This window comes from Danio rerio, chromosome 16 (genome assembly GCF_052040795.2).
Source record: "Danio rerio strain M-AB ecotype USA chromosome 16, GRCz13ab, whole genome shotgun sequence".
NCBI lineage: Eukaryota > Metazoa > Chordata > Actinopteri > Cypriniformes > Danionidae > Danio > Danio rerio.
Window position 1 is genome coordinate 51,441,394 of NC_141036.1, and position 18,658 is coordinate 51,460,051.

Genomic DNA, 18,658 nt, shown 5'->3' on the forward strand with positions numbered 1-18,658 from the left:
TATATTGATGGGGTCTCCATACTGCTCAGTGAACACCGTCTGTTAGATGAGACGTTAAACTGAGGTCCTGACACTCTCTGTAGTCATTAAAAATCTCAGGATGTTCTTCAAAACAGAGTAGGGGTTTAACCATGGCATTCTGGCCAAATTTGCCCTCTAGCCTCTGTCCATCATGACCTTCTAACCATCGCCATATCATAGTTGGCTTCATGTCTCCTTTCCACCAATTACCTAGTGTGTCGTGTGCCGCAATATGGCTGCCGTCGTGTCATCCAGGTGGATGCTGCACACTGGTAGTGGATGAGGGAAAAAAAATAGTTTACAGCACTTTGAGTGTCCAGAAAAGCGCTGTATAAATGTAAGGAACTATTATTATAATATTGACCTTAAAATGATTTTTAAAAGTGTCATTCTAGCCGAAAAAAAAGACTTTTTAGAAGAAAAAATATTATAGGAAATACTGTGAAAAATTCCTTGCTCCATTAATCATTGTTTGAGAAATAGAAAATTCACAGGAGGGCTAATGATTGTGACTTCAACTGTATAACACATATGGTTCGAGCATTAGAGGACTGAACGTGGTAAGCTTTGAATTAGAATTTCAGACGGTTTGTTTACTGGATTCCTCCTCTGTCCTCGTGTAAACACAGCAAAAGACACTGAGTCGACAGTGTGCAGTTGTGCCTTACACTTGTGTGTCAATGAAATGCATCTGAAGTCTTTCACCTCTCCGACAGATGGTGCCTCATTTATGCATTATTTAAATATCAAATGAGAATGAAGAGCCGTATGCGGGAAACAGACTTGAGGAGCAGCAGGGGCTTTCTGTCAGAGCGTCCTGGCTGATCTTGACCCTCTGTTTCACCGTCTGGAAGTTTGTGTGGCACGCAACCTCTTTTTTTTTCTGTGTGTCTATTAATGGACAGACTCGGTTTCAAAAATCTGCCATTAAAATCAGCTATGATTCAGCAGCCTTTGGTACATTATGTCATTCCCATGTGGTTTGCGAGGACAGTTTGTTCATTTGCATTGACAGCTACAGTAGAGTAGGAAATGTTTTTATGTATGATTGACACAGTTCTTGGGGGAAAACATTATGGAGATATAAAGTTAAGCAATTTTGTACAAAGTCAAAAAAATCACTAATTACTGGAGAAGACACACTGATTTGCAAAAAAAAAAAAAAAAAAAAAAAACTTGCTGCTTGTTTAAACTATTTATTTAAAATGAGTTGAAACCTCACAATTCTCAAGTTTTTTGGGGGACAACTTAATTGATTTATGCTTAATCCACTCCAATTTGTACAAAGTATTACGTTAACCTAATTGATTTGTGTTGGGATAGGAAGGAATTGTGTGGAAGCCAGCATTTTTAGTGTATGTACTGTATACAGTGTGTGTATACTGTATATGCGCACAGGAATTGTTTTGACATCTATAGTCCTCATTTCTCGTTTTTTGCATATTTTAATTATATTTAGAATCATATTTTCAATGTTGTCAAAGTATTTTAATAGATAATATTTTTATTTAAAATTTGTAACTATTTTAAAGTACTTTTTTTTTTACTTTAAAACATTAGTTTTTACTTTTCATGAATGTAATTTTAATGGACAATATTGTGTTAATTAATTATTTTACTTTAAATTAAAACATGATTATTTTTTTACTTTTCATAATTTTTTTTGTAATTATCTTTTCATTTCTTCAATTTATTCATTCATTTTCTTTTCGGCTTAGTCCCTTTACTAATCTGGGGTTGCCACAGCGGAAAGAACCGCCAACTTATCCAGCATATGTTTTATGCAGCGGATGCCCTTCCAGCTGCAACTCATCACTGGGAAACACCTGTACACTTAAATTCACACACAAACAATTTAGCTTACCCAATTCACCTGTACCACTGTCTTTGTGGGGAAAACTGGAGCACCCGAAGGAAACCCATGTCAACATGGGAAGAACATGCAAACTCCACATAGAAATGCCAACTGACCCAGCTGAGGCTTGAACCAGCGACCTTCTTGCTGTGAGGCAAGAGTGCCATCCACTGCTACACTAAATACTTATACTGCTGATTTAATACTTTATTTTATTAATACTTTTTCATATTTTGATTAGTCACTACACTACACATTTAGTACATTACTATGTGAAAAACTCATCTCATAATTGCATTTGACTTGTTTTCTTTAGGTTTAAAAATAATTTGGAAGTGTTTTTAAAGTAATTTAATTATTAGTATCTTTGTATTTGTATAAATTATTGTAAGTTAAATGGTTTCATTTTTACTGTTATTTAGAAAATGTTGTTATTTTTAACTTTAATTTAATTAAATTCTTTTAATATATTATATTTCTATATAATATTTTATTTAAAAAATCTGTTTTTAAAATATTCTTACAGCAGCACTGAACACTACAAGTAGTTTTAAATTATTCTCTCAAAACTATTGTCTACTTTGATCACATATTCCATGTGCCATTATTTAAAATTATTTTATTCATCCATTCATTTATTCATTTATTTTTTTCAGCTTAGTCACTGTATTAATCTATTAATCGATCTTCTTGCTGTGAGGCGACAGCACTACCTACTGCGACACCGTGTCACCTAATTATATATATATATATATATATATATATATATATATATATATATATATATATATATATATATATATATATATATATATATATATATATATGTATATATATACTATTATAACTATATATAACCATTTGGTGGATACTATCATATTAATTATATTTTTCACAAATGATTCATTTTATACTTGAATACCTTTAAAGCTTTAACCTTTTATTTTGTTAAAATTATTTATGTATTATTTACTTTTAGTTAGTCACTCAGCAATGCTTAAAAGGATCGCATAAGCTGTGATAACATTGTTTTCGTCATTATTCTTTGTACTATTTTAATTAAATGTCTTTTTTAATAATTCACTCTGAGTTGCTTAATCACCAGAATGTCTCAGTAAAAGCATAAAGACGAGAGTATTGACTTATCGATTGTTTTAGAAGTTTCCGTTCAGTTGCGTATGGGAGAAATGACTAGGAATAAAAAACTGCAGAAAACAGTCAAACTACTTGCTCTACAAACAGAAGTGTGTTCATGACTATACATAGAAAGGAGAATAATATCATGAAAAAATGTTATCAAGCAGCATAATGAGCTGTTTTTAACGTCTAAATATCAATGAAAGTGAATGACAGCAGAAGTCTCAAGGTCAATACACTGCCTGAGAAAAGTCTTGTCATCAATCCCAGTTGTAAGAGCAACACATAATAACTTGACTTCTAGATGATCATTTGGAAAAGTGGCAGAAGGCTCATTTTTCTGATGAATTTCTGTTGTACTGCACCCCAGTCATCACAAATACTCCAGATAACCTATTGGACTCAAGATTCTTACAGAAATCAGTCAAGTTTGGTAAAGGAAAAATTATGGTTTGGGGTTACATTCAGAGATCTGCAAAGTGGATGGCAACATCAACAGCCTGAAGTATCAAGACACTGCCCATAACATTACAAACCACAAGAGAGGTCAAATTCGTCATCAGGATAGCGCTCCTTCTCATACCTCAGCCTCCACTTCAAAGTTCCTGAAAGCAAAGAAGGTCAGGGTGCTTCAAGATTGGCCAGCCCATTCACCAGACATGAACATTATTGAGCATGTTTGGAGTAAGATGAAGGAGGAGGCATTGAAGATGAATCCAAAGAATGTTGATGAACTCTGAGAGTCCTGCAAGAAGGCTTTCTTTACCATTCCAGATGACTTTATTAATAAGTTATTTGAGTCTTGCAGAGATGTATGGAAGCTCATGGGAGTCGTACACAATATTCATTCTGTTTTACACTGCAGCATGACTTTATATTCTGTACTGTACATTATTTCTGTTAAGTGACAAGACTTTTGATTAAGCAAAGTCAGATCTTACTGTCCTAATTAAATCATTAAAAATCAAGGTATGATCATATTTTTATTTTGGGAAAATAAGCGTAATCTAGAGGCCTTTGCCTTTCATATAAGCCACTTCTGATACCAAATGATCAACTAGAAGTCAAGTTATTATTTGTTGTTCCTAAACTTGGATAGACCATAAGACTTGTCAGGTAGTGCAGTATCAGTTACACTTTACAATGAGGTTACTTTAGTTAATGTATTTACTAACTTGAACTAAGTATGGACAAAAATTGTAGAGTATTTATGAATCATAGTTTAACATTTGCAAATGCCTTATTAAAATGCGAATTCATGCTTGCTAACATTAGTTAATGCATCGTGAGTTAACATGAATTCTTCATTAACTAATGTAAACTAACATGAATAAATACTGTAATAATGTATTGCTTATTGTTTATTCATGTTAGCAAATGCATTAACTAAAACAACCTTATTGTAAAGTGTTACCGTAGCATCTGCTCTGCTGAAAGTCTGTCGTCTTTTTCTCTCTTCCGGCCGCAGGTGCGCGAGTATGAGGAGGAGATCCACTCACTGAAGGAGCGTCTGATGATGTCCCACCGCAAGTTGGAAGAGTACGAGAGGAGGCTGTTAACTCAGGAGCAGCAGACCAATAAAATCCTGCTGCAGTATCAGAGCCGACTGGACGACAGCGAGAGGAGACTCCGACAGCAGCAGATGGAGAAAGACAACCAAATTAAAGGAATTATTGACAGGTAATTTGAGAAAAAAAGCAGCCTGGAGATAGGGCGATTCTCACGTGAGCGCACTCACTGTGTATTTCCTTGCGTTCCCTTATGCAATTCTCTATATAAATAGTGGCCGTGAAAGGTATTTGGACATTTTAAGGGATAGTGTGCTTGAAATTAAAACTTACTTATTTTGCTAGCTCACATTGTTATTCTTGAGGTGAATAATTTATCCGTGCAAGTTAATCCACTGAAAGAAAGCCGTCTGTGTTGGTAATCTTCAATCAAAACCTGAGCATTTGCTTCCGCATTTGATGTGTCCGTCCTTCTGTTGACATCAACCTGAAGGCTTGAATAGCAACTGCTTATTAGTTTGCTTGTTAAGTCGTGACGAATACTTGTTAAGTATTAACTACAATATCAGAATTAATAAGCTTAACATTAACATTAAACAGAAATCGATTGAAATTTATCCTCCATTTCGATTATCGAATCAAAAAATAGAATCGTCGATGCTGCCACGCCCCCATGTCACGTCAGCTTGGCTTGCCAAGCGGGAAAAAACACGCTTGTTGAAGTGCTCGTTGAACTGTGCAGACGCAGGAGACCCATCAACAGAGCTTAAACCTTCAGGGCTCGACAATAAGGACTGCCCGATAGCCCGGGGCCAGCGTGCGAGACGCTCGGGTCAGTGTACAGTGCTGCCTTGATGCCTGACAGATCGAGCCAGAGCTGCGTGCTGCGACTGTCTGTCAGTTGTGTGCAAATACAATCTTACGGTGCTTTTGCACATAGACATTTGTTTCGGAATCTGTCTCCTTTCCCCCGTTAGCATGGTTTGTTTGGCATATATCCAGCAGTTGCGCTCGCATCCGCGCCAAATCAATCAGTCCAAGATCGCCTGAATGAGACGGTCTCTGCCCTATGGAGCGGATCGATTGTAGTGAGAAAACAATGCAATGAACTAACGACCCAGGCTATATCACAGTGTATTATGATCGTGTAATAGCCATATATACGGCTATATGAATCTCTTTTAAAGGAGCCGCACCCCATTTTCACTCGTTACAGACACTTGTCAGATTTTATTTTAGAGAGCAGGCAGGAGGTTGACTGACTGTTTACACAACAGAAACTTGTATGCTTGTACGGGCGTGATGTGGAGCTGATTCGCGAATCGCAGCTTATTATGACGATGACCAATCAGAGTCACTTGAGGGTGGGCCTTTCAGAGGAACTAGAAAATATATCAGTCGTTTTCATGTTAGAAAAATATAGAAAAATAGAAAAATAACATGATTTCCTTCAAGTGAAACATAAGCACACATTGCTTTGCATCTTATAAACACAGCCAAGCCTTAAAGAGCCCATATTATGGGTTTTTGAAAATTCCCCTCCATGTAGTGTGTAACACAGCTCTAAGTGAAGTGAAGTATCCAGCTAAGGCTTAAATCTGTAAGTGTACAGTGTTTAAAACTGTTGATTCATCTATAAAAGAGTCGATTCATAGTGCTTCAAACGAGTCGCCTTGATACCGACTCATTAGGTGTTTCGCCATGACGTACGAACGAAACAAAGTTTTTCACGTGCACGCGCAAACCCGGGAGATTTCAAACCTGAGGCCCCGCCCTCTGACGCAGTAACCCAGACACACACACACACACACACCCACAAACACACGCACACAAACATGCCGGTCGATTGAAGTCACATTGCAGATGGATATATTGAGTCTCTACCCAAAGATGAAACCTCAGCATTATAGCCAAGCAGTTGGAAACTACTGGAAACTTCTGGAAGCTACATGCTACAAAGAATACTTCATCTGCGTTTGTTAAAGGAAGGATCAGTAACTTACTGATGGACATCAGGATGGGTTTCTTCCATTTCTCAAGTGTAAGTACGTGCGGTTAAAGTTGTTGCCTCGTTGACTCTAGCTTGCAAATGTATTTAGTTGTGATTTGTTACTTGTAACCGAGTGTACTGTATCAGGTTAACTGGCTATATTCTCTTATCGCGTGCAAAGTCACGTTAAAAACGCGACGCGTGCTGCTTTGTTTATGGAGCTCCGTGGTAACGTTAGAGGTGTGCATACCCGCGGCTGTCCCCGCGCCAGATTTCTGCGGCGCGGGAATAAATTTCCGAATAAATCGCCGGAGCGGTCGGTAACGGGTTTGATTTGGGACGGGAGCGGGCTGCCTGAGAAAGAGAAAGATGTGTCTGCTTGGTGCTTGTGTGTTAGTGCGCACGCGCGCGTATGAGAGAGAGAGAGAGAGAGAGAGAGAGAGAGCGAGCGAGCGAGCGAGCGAGCGAGAGCTTTATGCTTGGTGCTGTGTGTGTGTTTATACAGATTTTCGGTTTTGTTCTCCCCCGCTCTTTAGCGGGATCGGGCGCGGCGGGCAGAATACGGGGCGGGTTCTAAGGCTAAAACCTGGCGGGTGCGGGCGGAAGCGGGAGCGTTCTCGTCCGGAGGTGTGTGTGTGTGTTTGTGTGTGTGTGGCAGCTAAAATCCACGCCTACACTATCTAGCGTGTATGAACTGTGATTACTTTTTAAATTGCTGATTAGCTATTGGCCATTTCACTCTCTGACTGAAGGCAGTCGACCAATCGCGACAGACTGTCATCGGTCCAATCAGCGCAGATTAGCTTCGCGCTAAGGAGGGGTTTGGGAACAAATGAATCACTGAACGATTCATACAGGAGTCGCTGGGATAATTAGGTAAAAATAAATGCAGATTATAAGACCATGAAAGTGTTTTTTGACCTTGCATGCATATTAGACTGTTGTTGGAGACCCTTACAACCAAGATATGACCCTATTTCATGTATAATATGGGCTCTTTAAAATTACATTCTGGACCACCCCTTTAATAGTTCAACAGTAACCATATGAAGCTCCAAACAAAGCTTTTGTTTAAAAAAACAAATGTAAAAAAAAAAACGTAAACCCCAATGTCTTCTCTTCAGCTGTGTTAGGTCCAGATGAAAATATTTTGCATTGGCCATACTATACTAAACCAAAGTCCTTTTAAGGCAAGTCGTTTCACTCGGCGACCATCTTTGAAACGCCTCTGGGAGAGTATGCTTGGGTGTTCTGTTTAAATGGGAAACATCAAATTCTCCAAAATTGCTTGCCAAGCTTATGATTAAACTTCAAATTAGGAATCACCAATAAAATTAAACATAAACTGTCTCTTTAGTTTGATTTCTAAGCGTTTGAATCTCACAAAATCTGCAGAATCACACGTCTGGTCCAAGCCCCTTCACGGGAATCGTCAGTCTTTAGTGATCAATGAGTGGATCCTGTACTAGAAAGCAGGGCTTCATTCGCCATATTGAGCATTACATTCATCACCATTCAAAACAATGCAAGTGACATGTCTTGTGTATTCTATTGTCTTTGGATGGACCCTGACGACCTGAAGTAAAAGAGAAAACACACACACACACACACACACACACACACACACACACACACACACACACACACACACACACACACACACACACACATATATATATATATATATATATATATATATATATATATATATATATATATATATATATATATATATATGGTATTTTTGTCTGTATTTATTGCAGATGTGTATTACAAAATCATTTTAACATTCAAACTGACACACGTCCAAACATTATTGGGTCGTTGTATACAGTATATGCTTTGTACAGTTTAAAAGGGTTCGTTTTTTATATAATCAGCCTTTTTATGTTGAATTATGCCAAACATGGACTTCTCAGTGTTGTAACTGCTGTGTTTTTGTCACCACTAAGCTACTTTTTATTGATGAACTGGGCTCATTTGCTTTCTGTTGTTGTTGCTGTTTTGTTTCATTTCATCATTTTTATTACTGTATGTTATTCGGGTTCATTGTGACTCTACAGAGACCCAATATATGTGTTCACTGTTATAAACGACATCACCCCCACCCATTGGTTGATGAAAGTATGATGTAACTTCCTGTAATGCAGCATTTACCTCATATTTGTGTGTCACAGTGTACATTGCTGTTTCAATCCAATTCTAGGAATGAAGAGATGGAGTGAAGACACTCAGATGGTGAAGGGAGACCCGGGGTTTAAGAGCATAAAAAAATAGAAATCATCGAGTCTCTTCTTTCCTTGACGTGTTTCGGTGCAATATATTGCTGGAATGAACTGAGCAGGATTTGTTTGTCATGGAGGCAGTCGTATGTTTCCAGAACCTTTCTGTCATTTTAAGGAAGTGTCATCAGTGAAAAATCACTGTATCCTTTGCAAATGTTGTTCAGAAAGTGCAAAAAAGGGACCAAAAACATTGCACGTCACTTCAGTGGTTCAACTATAACCATATGAAGCTCCAAAAAAAAAAAAAAAGCTTTTGTTTAATCATTTTAGCATAAGCTGAAAAGAGAAATTGCTGTATCCATTACAAATATGGTTCAGAAAGAAAAGTCACTATTTTAAAAGCTCTGACAAGGATTGTTCATCTGTTGATTGAAAAATATGTGATGGTTTGGTTACCCTCATCTTATTCCAGACCTGTATACTTTTCATGTATGAGTGGAACACAAATGGAAAACAAATCAATAATAATTCATTAATAATTCAATAAATAAAAAGTGTCAAGCTGTTTAAAAGACAACATAAAAACACCAAATAACCATACATTTTTGAGTTACAGATAAAACATTGAAAACATTTAGTTGTTGCATGGAATAAATTAAGTAATAATTGAAATTAAATTAAATTAGAGCAGCACGGTGGCGCAGTGGGTAGCACAATTGCCTCACAGGAAGAAGGCCGCTGGTTCGAGCCCCGGCTGGGTCAGTTGGCATTTCTGTGTGGAGTTTGCATGTTCTCAACCTTGTTCGTGTGGGTTTCCTCCGGGTGGTTAGTTTCCCTCACAAGTTCAAAAACATGTGCTACAGGTGAATTGGGTAAGCTAAATTTGGCCGTAGTGTATGAGTGTGTGTGAATGAGTGTTTATGGATGTTTCCCAGTTGCAGCTGGAAGAGCGTCCGCTGTGTAAAACAAATGCTGGATAAGTTGGCGGTTTATTCCGCTGTGGCGACCCCAGATTAATAAAGGGACTTAGCTAAAAAGAAAATTAATGAATGAATGAAATGAAATGAAATATTTAAAAAAACAATGAAACTAATGTGAAAAAAGTATAACAATAAACATTTGATTAATTTTAATAATTAAAAATTAAAACAATAACTAATTAAAATGACATTTTACTAAAACTTAACTCAAATCATATAAAATAACACAGTCGCGAGAAAGTCCTACAGATTTAAGAGTAAGATGAGGGTGTCTAAATTATGAGACATTATTATTCATTAGGATGGTTTGATCATTTCAGCCATTTGTCAACCAAAGTGTTTATTTATATACATTACCTGACAAAAGTCTCGCTTATCCAGGTTTTAGGAACAACAAATAATAACTTGACTTCTAGTTGGTCATTTGGTATCAGAAGTGGCTTTTATGAAAGGCAAAGGCCTCTAAATTACGTTTATTTTCCCAAAATAAAATATGATCATGCCTTGATTTTTACTTTGGACAGTGAGGTCTGACTTTGCTTAGACAAAAGTCTTGTCACTTAACAGAAATAATGTACAGTATACAATATAAAATCATGCTGCAGTGGAAACTGAATGAATATTGTGTATGACTCCAATGAGCTTGGAGGACTGCATCCATACATCTCTGCAATAACTCAAATAACTTTAATAAAAAAAAAAATAATAATTAATAAAGTCATCTGAAATAGTAAATAAAGCATTCTTGCAGGACTCCCAGAGTTCATCAAGATCCTTTGGATTCATCTTCAAAACCTCCTTTTTCATCTTACCCCAGACATGCTCAATAATTTTCAAGTTTGGTGACTGGGCTGGCCAATCCAGGAGCACCTTGACCTTCTTTGCTTTCAGGAACTTTGATGTGGGGGCTGAAGAAGGAGCGCTATCCTGCTGAAAAGTTTGCCTTGTTTGTGGTTTGCAATGTAATGGGCAGCACAAATGACTTGATACCTCAGACTATTAATGTTGCCATTCACTTTGCAGATCTCTCGCATGCCCCCATACTGAATGTAACCCCAAACCATGATTTTTCCTTCACCAAACTTGACTGATTCTGTGAGAATCTTGGGTCCATCCAAGTTCTAATAGGTCTTCTGCAGTATTTGTGATGATTAGGATGCAGTTCAACAGATGATTCATCAGAAAACTCTACCTTCTGCCACTTTTCCAAATGATCAACTATAAGTCAAGTTATTATTTGTTGCTCTTACAACAAGGATCGACAACAAGACTTTTGTCAGGTAGTGTAGTAGTGATAGTTATTTCCATTGTTAAAGCTGTTCAGGAAACACTCTTATAATATAAAGTTTGCAATTATGTAATTCTCTAAATACAGTACAGGGATTCTGCGGCGTCTTAAAAAGTCTTAAAATTTCTTAAATTTCAAAAATCTACTTTTAGGCCTTGAAAAGTCTTAAATCCACTGAAATATTGTGTTGTAGGTCTTAAATCATTTTAAACAGGTCTTAATTTTCCTGTGTCCATGTAAAGCTATATATCCAATCGGGTCAACAGCTATCCAATCCCTAACAATATATTTCAATAAAAGTTTTAAGAAACATTTATTTATTAACTATAATTACTTATTAATATGCATTAATTATCTTGCTTACAATTACTTTTGTTTTTAATGCTTTTTAACACTTTTATCTTGACCATTAAAAAAGTCTTTAGCGTTTAGCCTAGTGTACGTCTGATTTAATTCATTATGTTCTTAAAATGGTCTTTAAAACGTCTTAATAAGGTCTTAAAAAGTCTTAAATTTGACTTGATGAAACCTGTAGAGACCCCGTAAATAACTTGTAATGTATTAACAAACATATCTTTTAAAATCGCCATGAGAAAAACAATAGATAAGACACTTTAAGGACCAGCACTAATGCACTCTATTATTAGATTTTTGCAACCAAAGCACCTTAGTTGAAAACAAAGATGGAAATGCTTTGACAGACAGCTGGCCTAAATGAACAAACAAATAATGAAATCTCCAAACATGTCTTTCTTCAGCTTACACCTGTTTGTCTTGAAACAAAAAAGGTGCTCATGATTTCTCTTTTGCATGACCTTCAGAAATTGTAGCAGAATTTCTCGATAATGCACAAAAATTATCTCTTCCAGATCTACCTGTTTAAGTCCTGTGTATGGGAGTGGGTTGTACATCAGAACAGCTCATATTTCAGATTTATGTGTTCTCCATATCTCTATGTGCATTCACCAGAACAGCGATCTTACATGTCTGATCACTTTTAGATGTCATTTTCAACGTCAAGAGTTTTCATTATGAAATATGAAGCTCAATTACAAGCCTCATATTTGATTCCCAATATTTAAATGATATGAAATCTGGTGAATGTTATATTTCACCTCAAAATAAAGCTAAATCATTTATGTGAGGTGTGTTAGTGTGTGTGCCTTGTATTCCTGACGTTGTTGGGACCAAATGTCCCCACAAGTAAAGCAATAGTAGTAACTTTTGTCCTTGTGGGGACTTGGTCTCAATAAGGAAAATGGCTCGTAAATCACACAGAATGAAGTACTTTAAACAATGTAAGGGTTGGTGTAAGAGGATAGAATATACGGTCTGTACAGTATATAAATCATTATGTCTATTGGAAAACCACATAAAGATAACTGCACAAGTGTGTATGACATCAGGACACAGATCTATATAATGACATAGGTATGACATCAGTATTACAAGAAGGTGGTGAAATATGACACCACATATCACATTGCTAATTCATGTATGGAAAATACAGTTTGTACAGTATAAAAACAATGAAAACCTACGTAATGTCCCTATAATTCACAAAAACAAGTGTGACAAATCAAACGTGTGTGTGTGTGTGGTCCTAATGTTCTTTACGTTGTGGGGACCCCACAAGTATCCAAATGTCCCTATAAGAACAGCAATACCAATAAATGTTGACCTTGTGAGGACATTTGTAGCTACAGCCATATCACCCTGCAGCCCAAGACCGGTTACTAACTTAAGCTTAGCAGGGCTGAGTCTGGTCAGTACCTGGATGGGAGACCACATGAGAAAACTAGGTTGCTGTTCGATAAAGATGTTAGTGAGGCCAGCAGGGTGCACTCAACCTGCGCTCTGTGCGAGTCCTAATGCCCCAGTAAAGTGAAGGGGACACTATACTGCCAGTGAGTACCATCTTTCAGATCAGATGTTAAACCGAGGTCCTGACTCTCTGTGGTTATTAAAAATCTCATGGCGTAAGAGTAGGGATTTAACCCTGGTGTCCAGGCCAAATTTCCATCCATCGGCCCTTAAGCCTCCTTTCCACTGCACATGACAAACGACAACCAACAGGCCGGAAGTCATTCATTTCCAATGGAGAGTAGTGCGGGAGCTGGAGTTCCGATCATCTCCGTATGCGGAAAATTCGGATCCGATTTAAGCTGCGCATCCGTTGAAATATTTGAACTCCTGCAACTAGACCGGATGCGACCGACCGACTGACCGAATGTGATGTATTCCACTGTTGTCCAAGCAGGTCCATGTGCGTGAGATGAGATATAGTAGTTTTTTTTGGTCATTTTTTTTAATCAGAAAAAGTTTCTATTCATAAATGTGAGTAAGTCCACATTCCCTCCAATATTTTTAGCGGTCTATGAGTTTCTAGTATTCATTAATTTATTCAACCATGATGAACGCATGGAGAATATAGGCTCTTGCTTTTATTTCGGATACTGCGAGAACAGCTTTTCTCCCATGCTGCACGTCAGAACTGAAAATTCTGTGTGACTGCCACAAGAGGTCGTATTCCGACAGTCATGTCCAAATGTCATGTGCAGTGGAAAGGCAGCTTTCCCCATCATGCCCAATTATCCTCATCCACTGAATTGGCTCTATCACTGTCTCAACACTCCACCAATAGCTAGTGTTTGGTGAGCGCAAACACCCCTAATGATTGTTTGGGTGTATGGCCATGCACAATAAATACACTATATCAATACACATTACTTACTTACTAAATATGAGGACACTGATCATGCATGTATAGAAAATACAGTTTGTACAGTATAAAAACAATGTAAACCTATGCAATGTCCCCACAATTCACAACAACAAACGTGTGTGTGTGTGTGTGTGCGTGCGTGTGTGTGTGTGGGGTCCTGATTGTTTTCATATTGTGGGGACCCCACAAGTATCCAAATGTCCACACAAAAATAGAATAGAAATACCAGTAAATGTTGACCCTGTGAGTACATTTATTGAGTCCCTTTAATACAAATTGGCTGTAAAACTGCAACATGTGTTCTGTGAGGGTTAGTTTAGGAGTACTAAAGAACAGAATATAAATTTTTTTACAGTTAAAGCCCATTATGTCTATGGGAAGTCCCCATTAAACATGTATAATTGTGTGTACCGCTGTAGAACAACTTAAATATTCTCAGTTCATTCTCAGATTTACAGGATTTGTTTGAGTAAATGGCTTCAAGAAACGATTAGGAAACAAAGTACCATTTAAATTAATTATTAGACAACATAATACCAATGTTTTAACATCAGTTATTCCTATCATTTGCCTTTTTTTAAATGCTCTAAATATATTTTTATTTTATATAACCCCTCCATTGAAGAAAGAAAATCCACAGTGGTCACGGTAAAAACCTAAAACTGAAAAAGTAAACATTAATAAAAAATGCAACCCAGGCTCATTCTGAAAACATAGTCCCGTGTACGTTTCTGGAGACTGCGAAATACGTCCTGGGAGGTACGTATTTTTTGCAGTTTTTGTTTTCGCAAATCCACGAGAGGGCGCTGTGCACGCTTTTTTGCATCTCAAATGTCTCTCGCGAGTTCCGTTTGCAACAGCACCCGCGCTGTTCTTGTGTAAACCCACCAGTGGCCGCAGTCGAACGACCATCTGTCCAACTGGCTGAATGATTGACTGGGCGACCAGCCAATCGGCTGACCCACCCTCCTCTTTCCCTTAACCCAACCAATTTTACCGATTGACCCGCCCGCCCGCTTACTTCCCTATACCCAACCAACAATTTACCAAAGCCGTCCAGAAAAAGAAAAGCACTCGTTTGTTTTTTTATCACGTTTTGGGATTTTACCGCATTCTCACCTTCATGAACTTCATCAATTTATTTTTTGGATTTTGTTTTTGTCCTACCTGATTTCTGGAAGCGCTCTTCCCCGGACTCAAACCCGGTGGTCGCCGTAGTCAGCTCCTCTCTGCGTCTCAAGTCCACCGACGTACATGATGAGCTAACCGGACAAACTGGTTGCAACATGAAAGCCCTCCATACGGAGGTGAGCGCTCAGCCGGTAAGCGTGAAAAGAAACGGCGATATACCGCCCCGTAACGTTCGCTTAATAAATGAAATGCAGCCATACATACCTCCGGCTAAATAATTTTTAATAATAAATAATAATAATATTAATAATAAAACAACATTTTCAGAATGTGCCTGGGTTGAAAAATGCCAGGAAATTAACCATTGAAAATCCGACATTGCTTTCGAATTGTGGTTCAACAAGAGCATTAATAAAGGCAAACTAATGAAATTGACCTTGACAAAATTGGAAGGGTACCAACAATTTCATCCACATCTGTAAATGCAAAATAGGCTTAATTTGTTATGCATAAAATTATTTTATTTTTTTATTTTACTTTTGGGGTGAAATATGACCTGGATTTGTTTTCGTAGATAAATAATCAACACCACAAATCAGTGTGTTTTGCTGTTATGTTTCATATGCAATGTCAAGGAGATACAGTATAAAATATTAAACACGAGGTAAGTGAGTTGTAAAACAAGCACGCTGTGAAACATGTATAAATATCTTATTTTGTGTGGTGCTGTTCGTGAAATAAACATAGAGGTATGAATTATAAATTAAGCAACATAGATGCTGAATTAATTTAAGACTGGATTCTTAGAAAGCCTCTTTTGTAATGTCAGGTGGATATAAACATTAACTTTGAAGGATATAAAATGTTTGCACTTAAATAAGCTTTTAATATGTCTTTGTTAGTCCTTCAGACTGAAATGTTGTATAAAATGAGTGATTATAAGCTGTATTTACATTGAGCTTCCCTATGAATTATTTTAAAAGCTATTTATTCTGAAATATAGAGCATAGATTATATATTCTGTATACAAGATGAGATATATATAAACTAACTGTGCAATAATTAAGCCTTGATAACTGTAGCGATGACAAAATAGCACAATTAAGGTGTATTAAAGATTCATGACCTTGTAATTTGTGACCTTTATTTGACCTATGTTAATTACAACATTGTTATGACTGCATATAAACTCATTTGAATGCTATTTTTGTTAACTTTTGTTATGCAATATGTGTACAACTGAATAATAGAATAAAATATCTAACCACATTGTTTTAAACTTGTGCAATTCATTATTTACTTATGTCCAAGACAACTTATTACTATAATGAATTAACCGTTTCATATCAGTCTGCATCAAAGCAATGTCAAATGAAAGCATTCATATCCAAACGTCTTGTCAACATGAATCTAATAAAACATCACCTCATTCATCAGGCACTCATTCACTTGATAATCACACCCCAGCATCCGATAGCATTTCCAACAGAGGAAATCTTCATGTGCAGATCTTAAAGCATCCCTGTCTTTGTGCATGAAACCAAACGTCACTTTGATGTGGACTGGCGGGCATTTCAATGGCGTGTAATTGCTGGAATAAGCTGCCAGTAAAAGCGGCAGTCGTCATCAGAAGCCATCTAACGTGGCCCGTTTTCATTTATCAGTTCCCTTATTCCCATGGGATGTTGGGAAATATGTCATTATGTGACATGTTTTTGATAGGATCCCTCCCAGCGTGGCTTCCAGATTGGCCCAAAGCAGCCAAAAGCCATTGTAAACCCCAATCCAAGCATTCAGATGCGATATTGGTGGCAGATGAACACTTATTTTTTGATTGTCTGATCTCTTTGCTTTGAAACTAATAAAGTCTTTCACATCTTTTCTGTTTCCTTATTATTTTTCCTGAAGACTCATGGCGGTGGAGGACGAGTTGAGAGTAGGAGTGGTGCCTGAACACAAACCCAGAGTATTTGCGGATCAGGTCTGTCTTATTAGTTCTTTCTTTCTTTTCTCTCTCGCTCTCTGTTGTTTGCGTGTCTGTCCATCTATGTTGTAATGTGTCTTTGCTCGTTTGCTCTGCCTTGTCTGAAAGCTTTAGGACTGCTTTCCATGGCTGGTGTGTTGTTTTCAGTAAGTCACACTCATTGAGCACAGATTTGATCCACTTGAGGAAGAGCAGTACTGAAGGTACTGGATTATCCTGTGGGAATGCCTAAAGGGGTAGCTCGCACAAAAATTCTGATTTGCTGTTAATTTATTCATGCCATTCATGAGGTGTACACAGTAAAAATATCTGTAAATCAACAGTTTCCGTATTTTGTGTTTTTCATTTATTTACGGTTGTAAATTGCTTTATGGAACTTTGATGTTGAAAATTCAACTATACAGTTTAACAAAGTGACTTTTATTGATATTTTAGTAGTTTGAAATAATATAAGGTATATGAAATAACATATAGAGAAATAAATCTGTAAAATAACAGAAAATATGTTGCCGGTTTTTGTACCGTAATATACAACACCAACCCAGACAGTGTGATCTATTTTAACGATCTAGGCGCAAAGTCTAAAGCGTAAAAGCATTAAGGCCATGTCTGAATTCACTTTGCTATTTTAAGGATCCAAAAATACAGTCTGTGCTTCGACGCATGGTCTAACAGGGTTGTGCTTATTCTCATGAATAGTTATGGGTGTGTTTTGAGCATAACTACATTAAACCAATCTCCCATTATATCCTATTCTCTTAAAGAGTCAGTTGTGTGGTGCCATGGCACATTTGCTATTTATATGGCAGACTTTGTAAGTAGAAAAACTGAACGCTTCACTAGCGAGAAAAGAGTTAAACAGACCATCTGCAGCGCGAGGATAAAGAATGAGCCTCCTCCATTCGGCCTCTTTACTTTCTTTTTACTTTTACTCTTTACTTTACTCCTTTACTTAGGTGGATGAGGAAACAGTGTTTTCGCACTCCGCTGAAGACATCCATTAACCTACATATTGAATTTTGTTTGTTAAGCTCAAAGATGTGTTTAAAAACTATTTCTAAATTCATTTCTAATTTCCAGCAAAATAAATAAATAAACTATAATATTGAGATGTGGTCAAAAAACTGAGTTATATCCAAACACGCGTCCTATTCTTTTGCCCCATATGGTGATACATACGTCTCCAATTATAAATATGCATTTAATAAATAATACTGCTAATAATAATAGCGTTATACCATACCTGCCAACACTCTCGTTTTTCCCAGGAGTCTCCTGTATTTCAGACCCATCTCCCACCCATCTCCAGTATTGTTCTGTCCCCCGGAAAACTTCAGGAATTAACCTAAAAAAAGCCCCCCTTAGGTGAAAAAGGCATGGAGGCAGTGATTTTTCTAAATTTATGTAGAAAGTAATAATTTTTGTTCCATTTCAATCATATAATTTTTTTTCAAATGTAAAGATATTTGTGTATTGCTGTACATACTGTGTGTATTAAGCAATGTTAAGCGTTTGGACCTGCATAGTCGCATAACTAACATGCTCTGCGATTGTCTTTAGACAAACTTTTAGTTAGCAAATGGATTTGCTATTTAAACAACGTGCTGCAAAACGTGAAAGACTTTTGCGCTGGTCTGAAAATAGCAACAAATAGCACTAAGCACATCTCGCACCTTATTGTGCCGGGTATATGATAGAACCCAGTATATCACTTTAAACTATTGAAAATTTTCACAAGTCACTTATTCCAACTTTTTATGGGTGAAAGTTGTTGAAAGAAAGATCAAACTCTCAAATTGCTATTCAAAAGCATA

The 18,658-nt window shown here is 37.0% G+C and overlaps 1 protein-coding gene across 47 annotated transcripts in view; it reads left to right on the plus strand.

The window, feature by feature from the left end:
• The window catches only part of syngap1b (synaptic Ras GTPase activating protein 1b), a 251,493-nt gene that overhangs the window by 214,376 nt on the left and 18,459 nt on the right, over positions 1-18,658 (plus strand). For 28 of the 47 annotated variants that reach the window (NM_001326467.1, XM_087284890.1, XM_087284893.1 and 25 more), the window contains 2 exon segments: positions 4,482-4,693; positions 16,769-16,841. In NM_001326467.1, coding sequence (NP_001313396.1) covers positions 4,482-4,693; positions 16,769-16,841 — 285 coding nt within the window. 47 annotated transcript variants of the gene reach the window in all.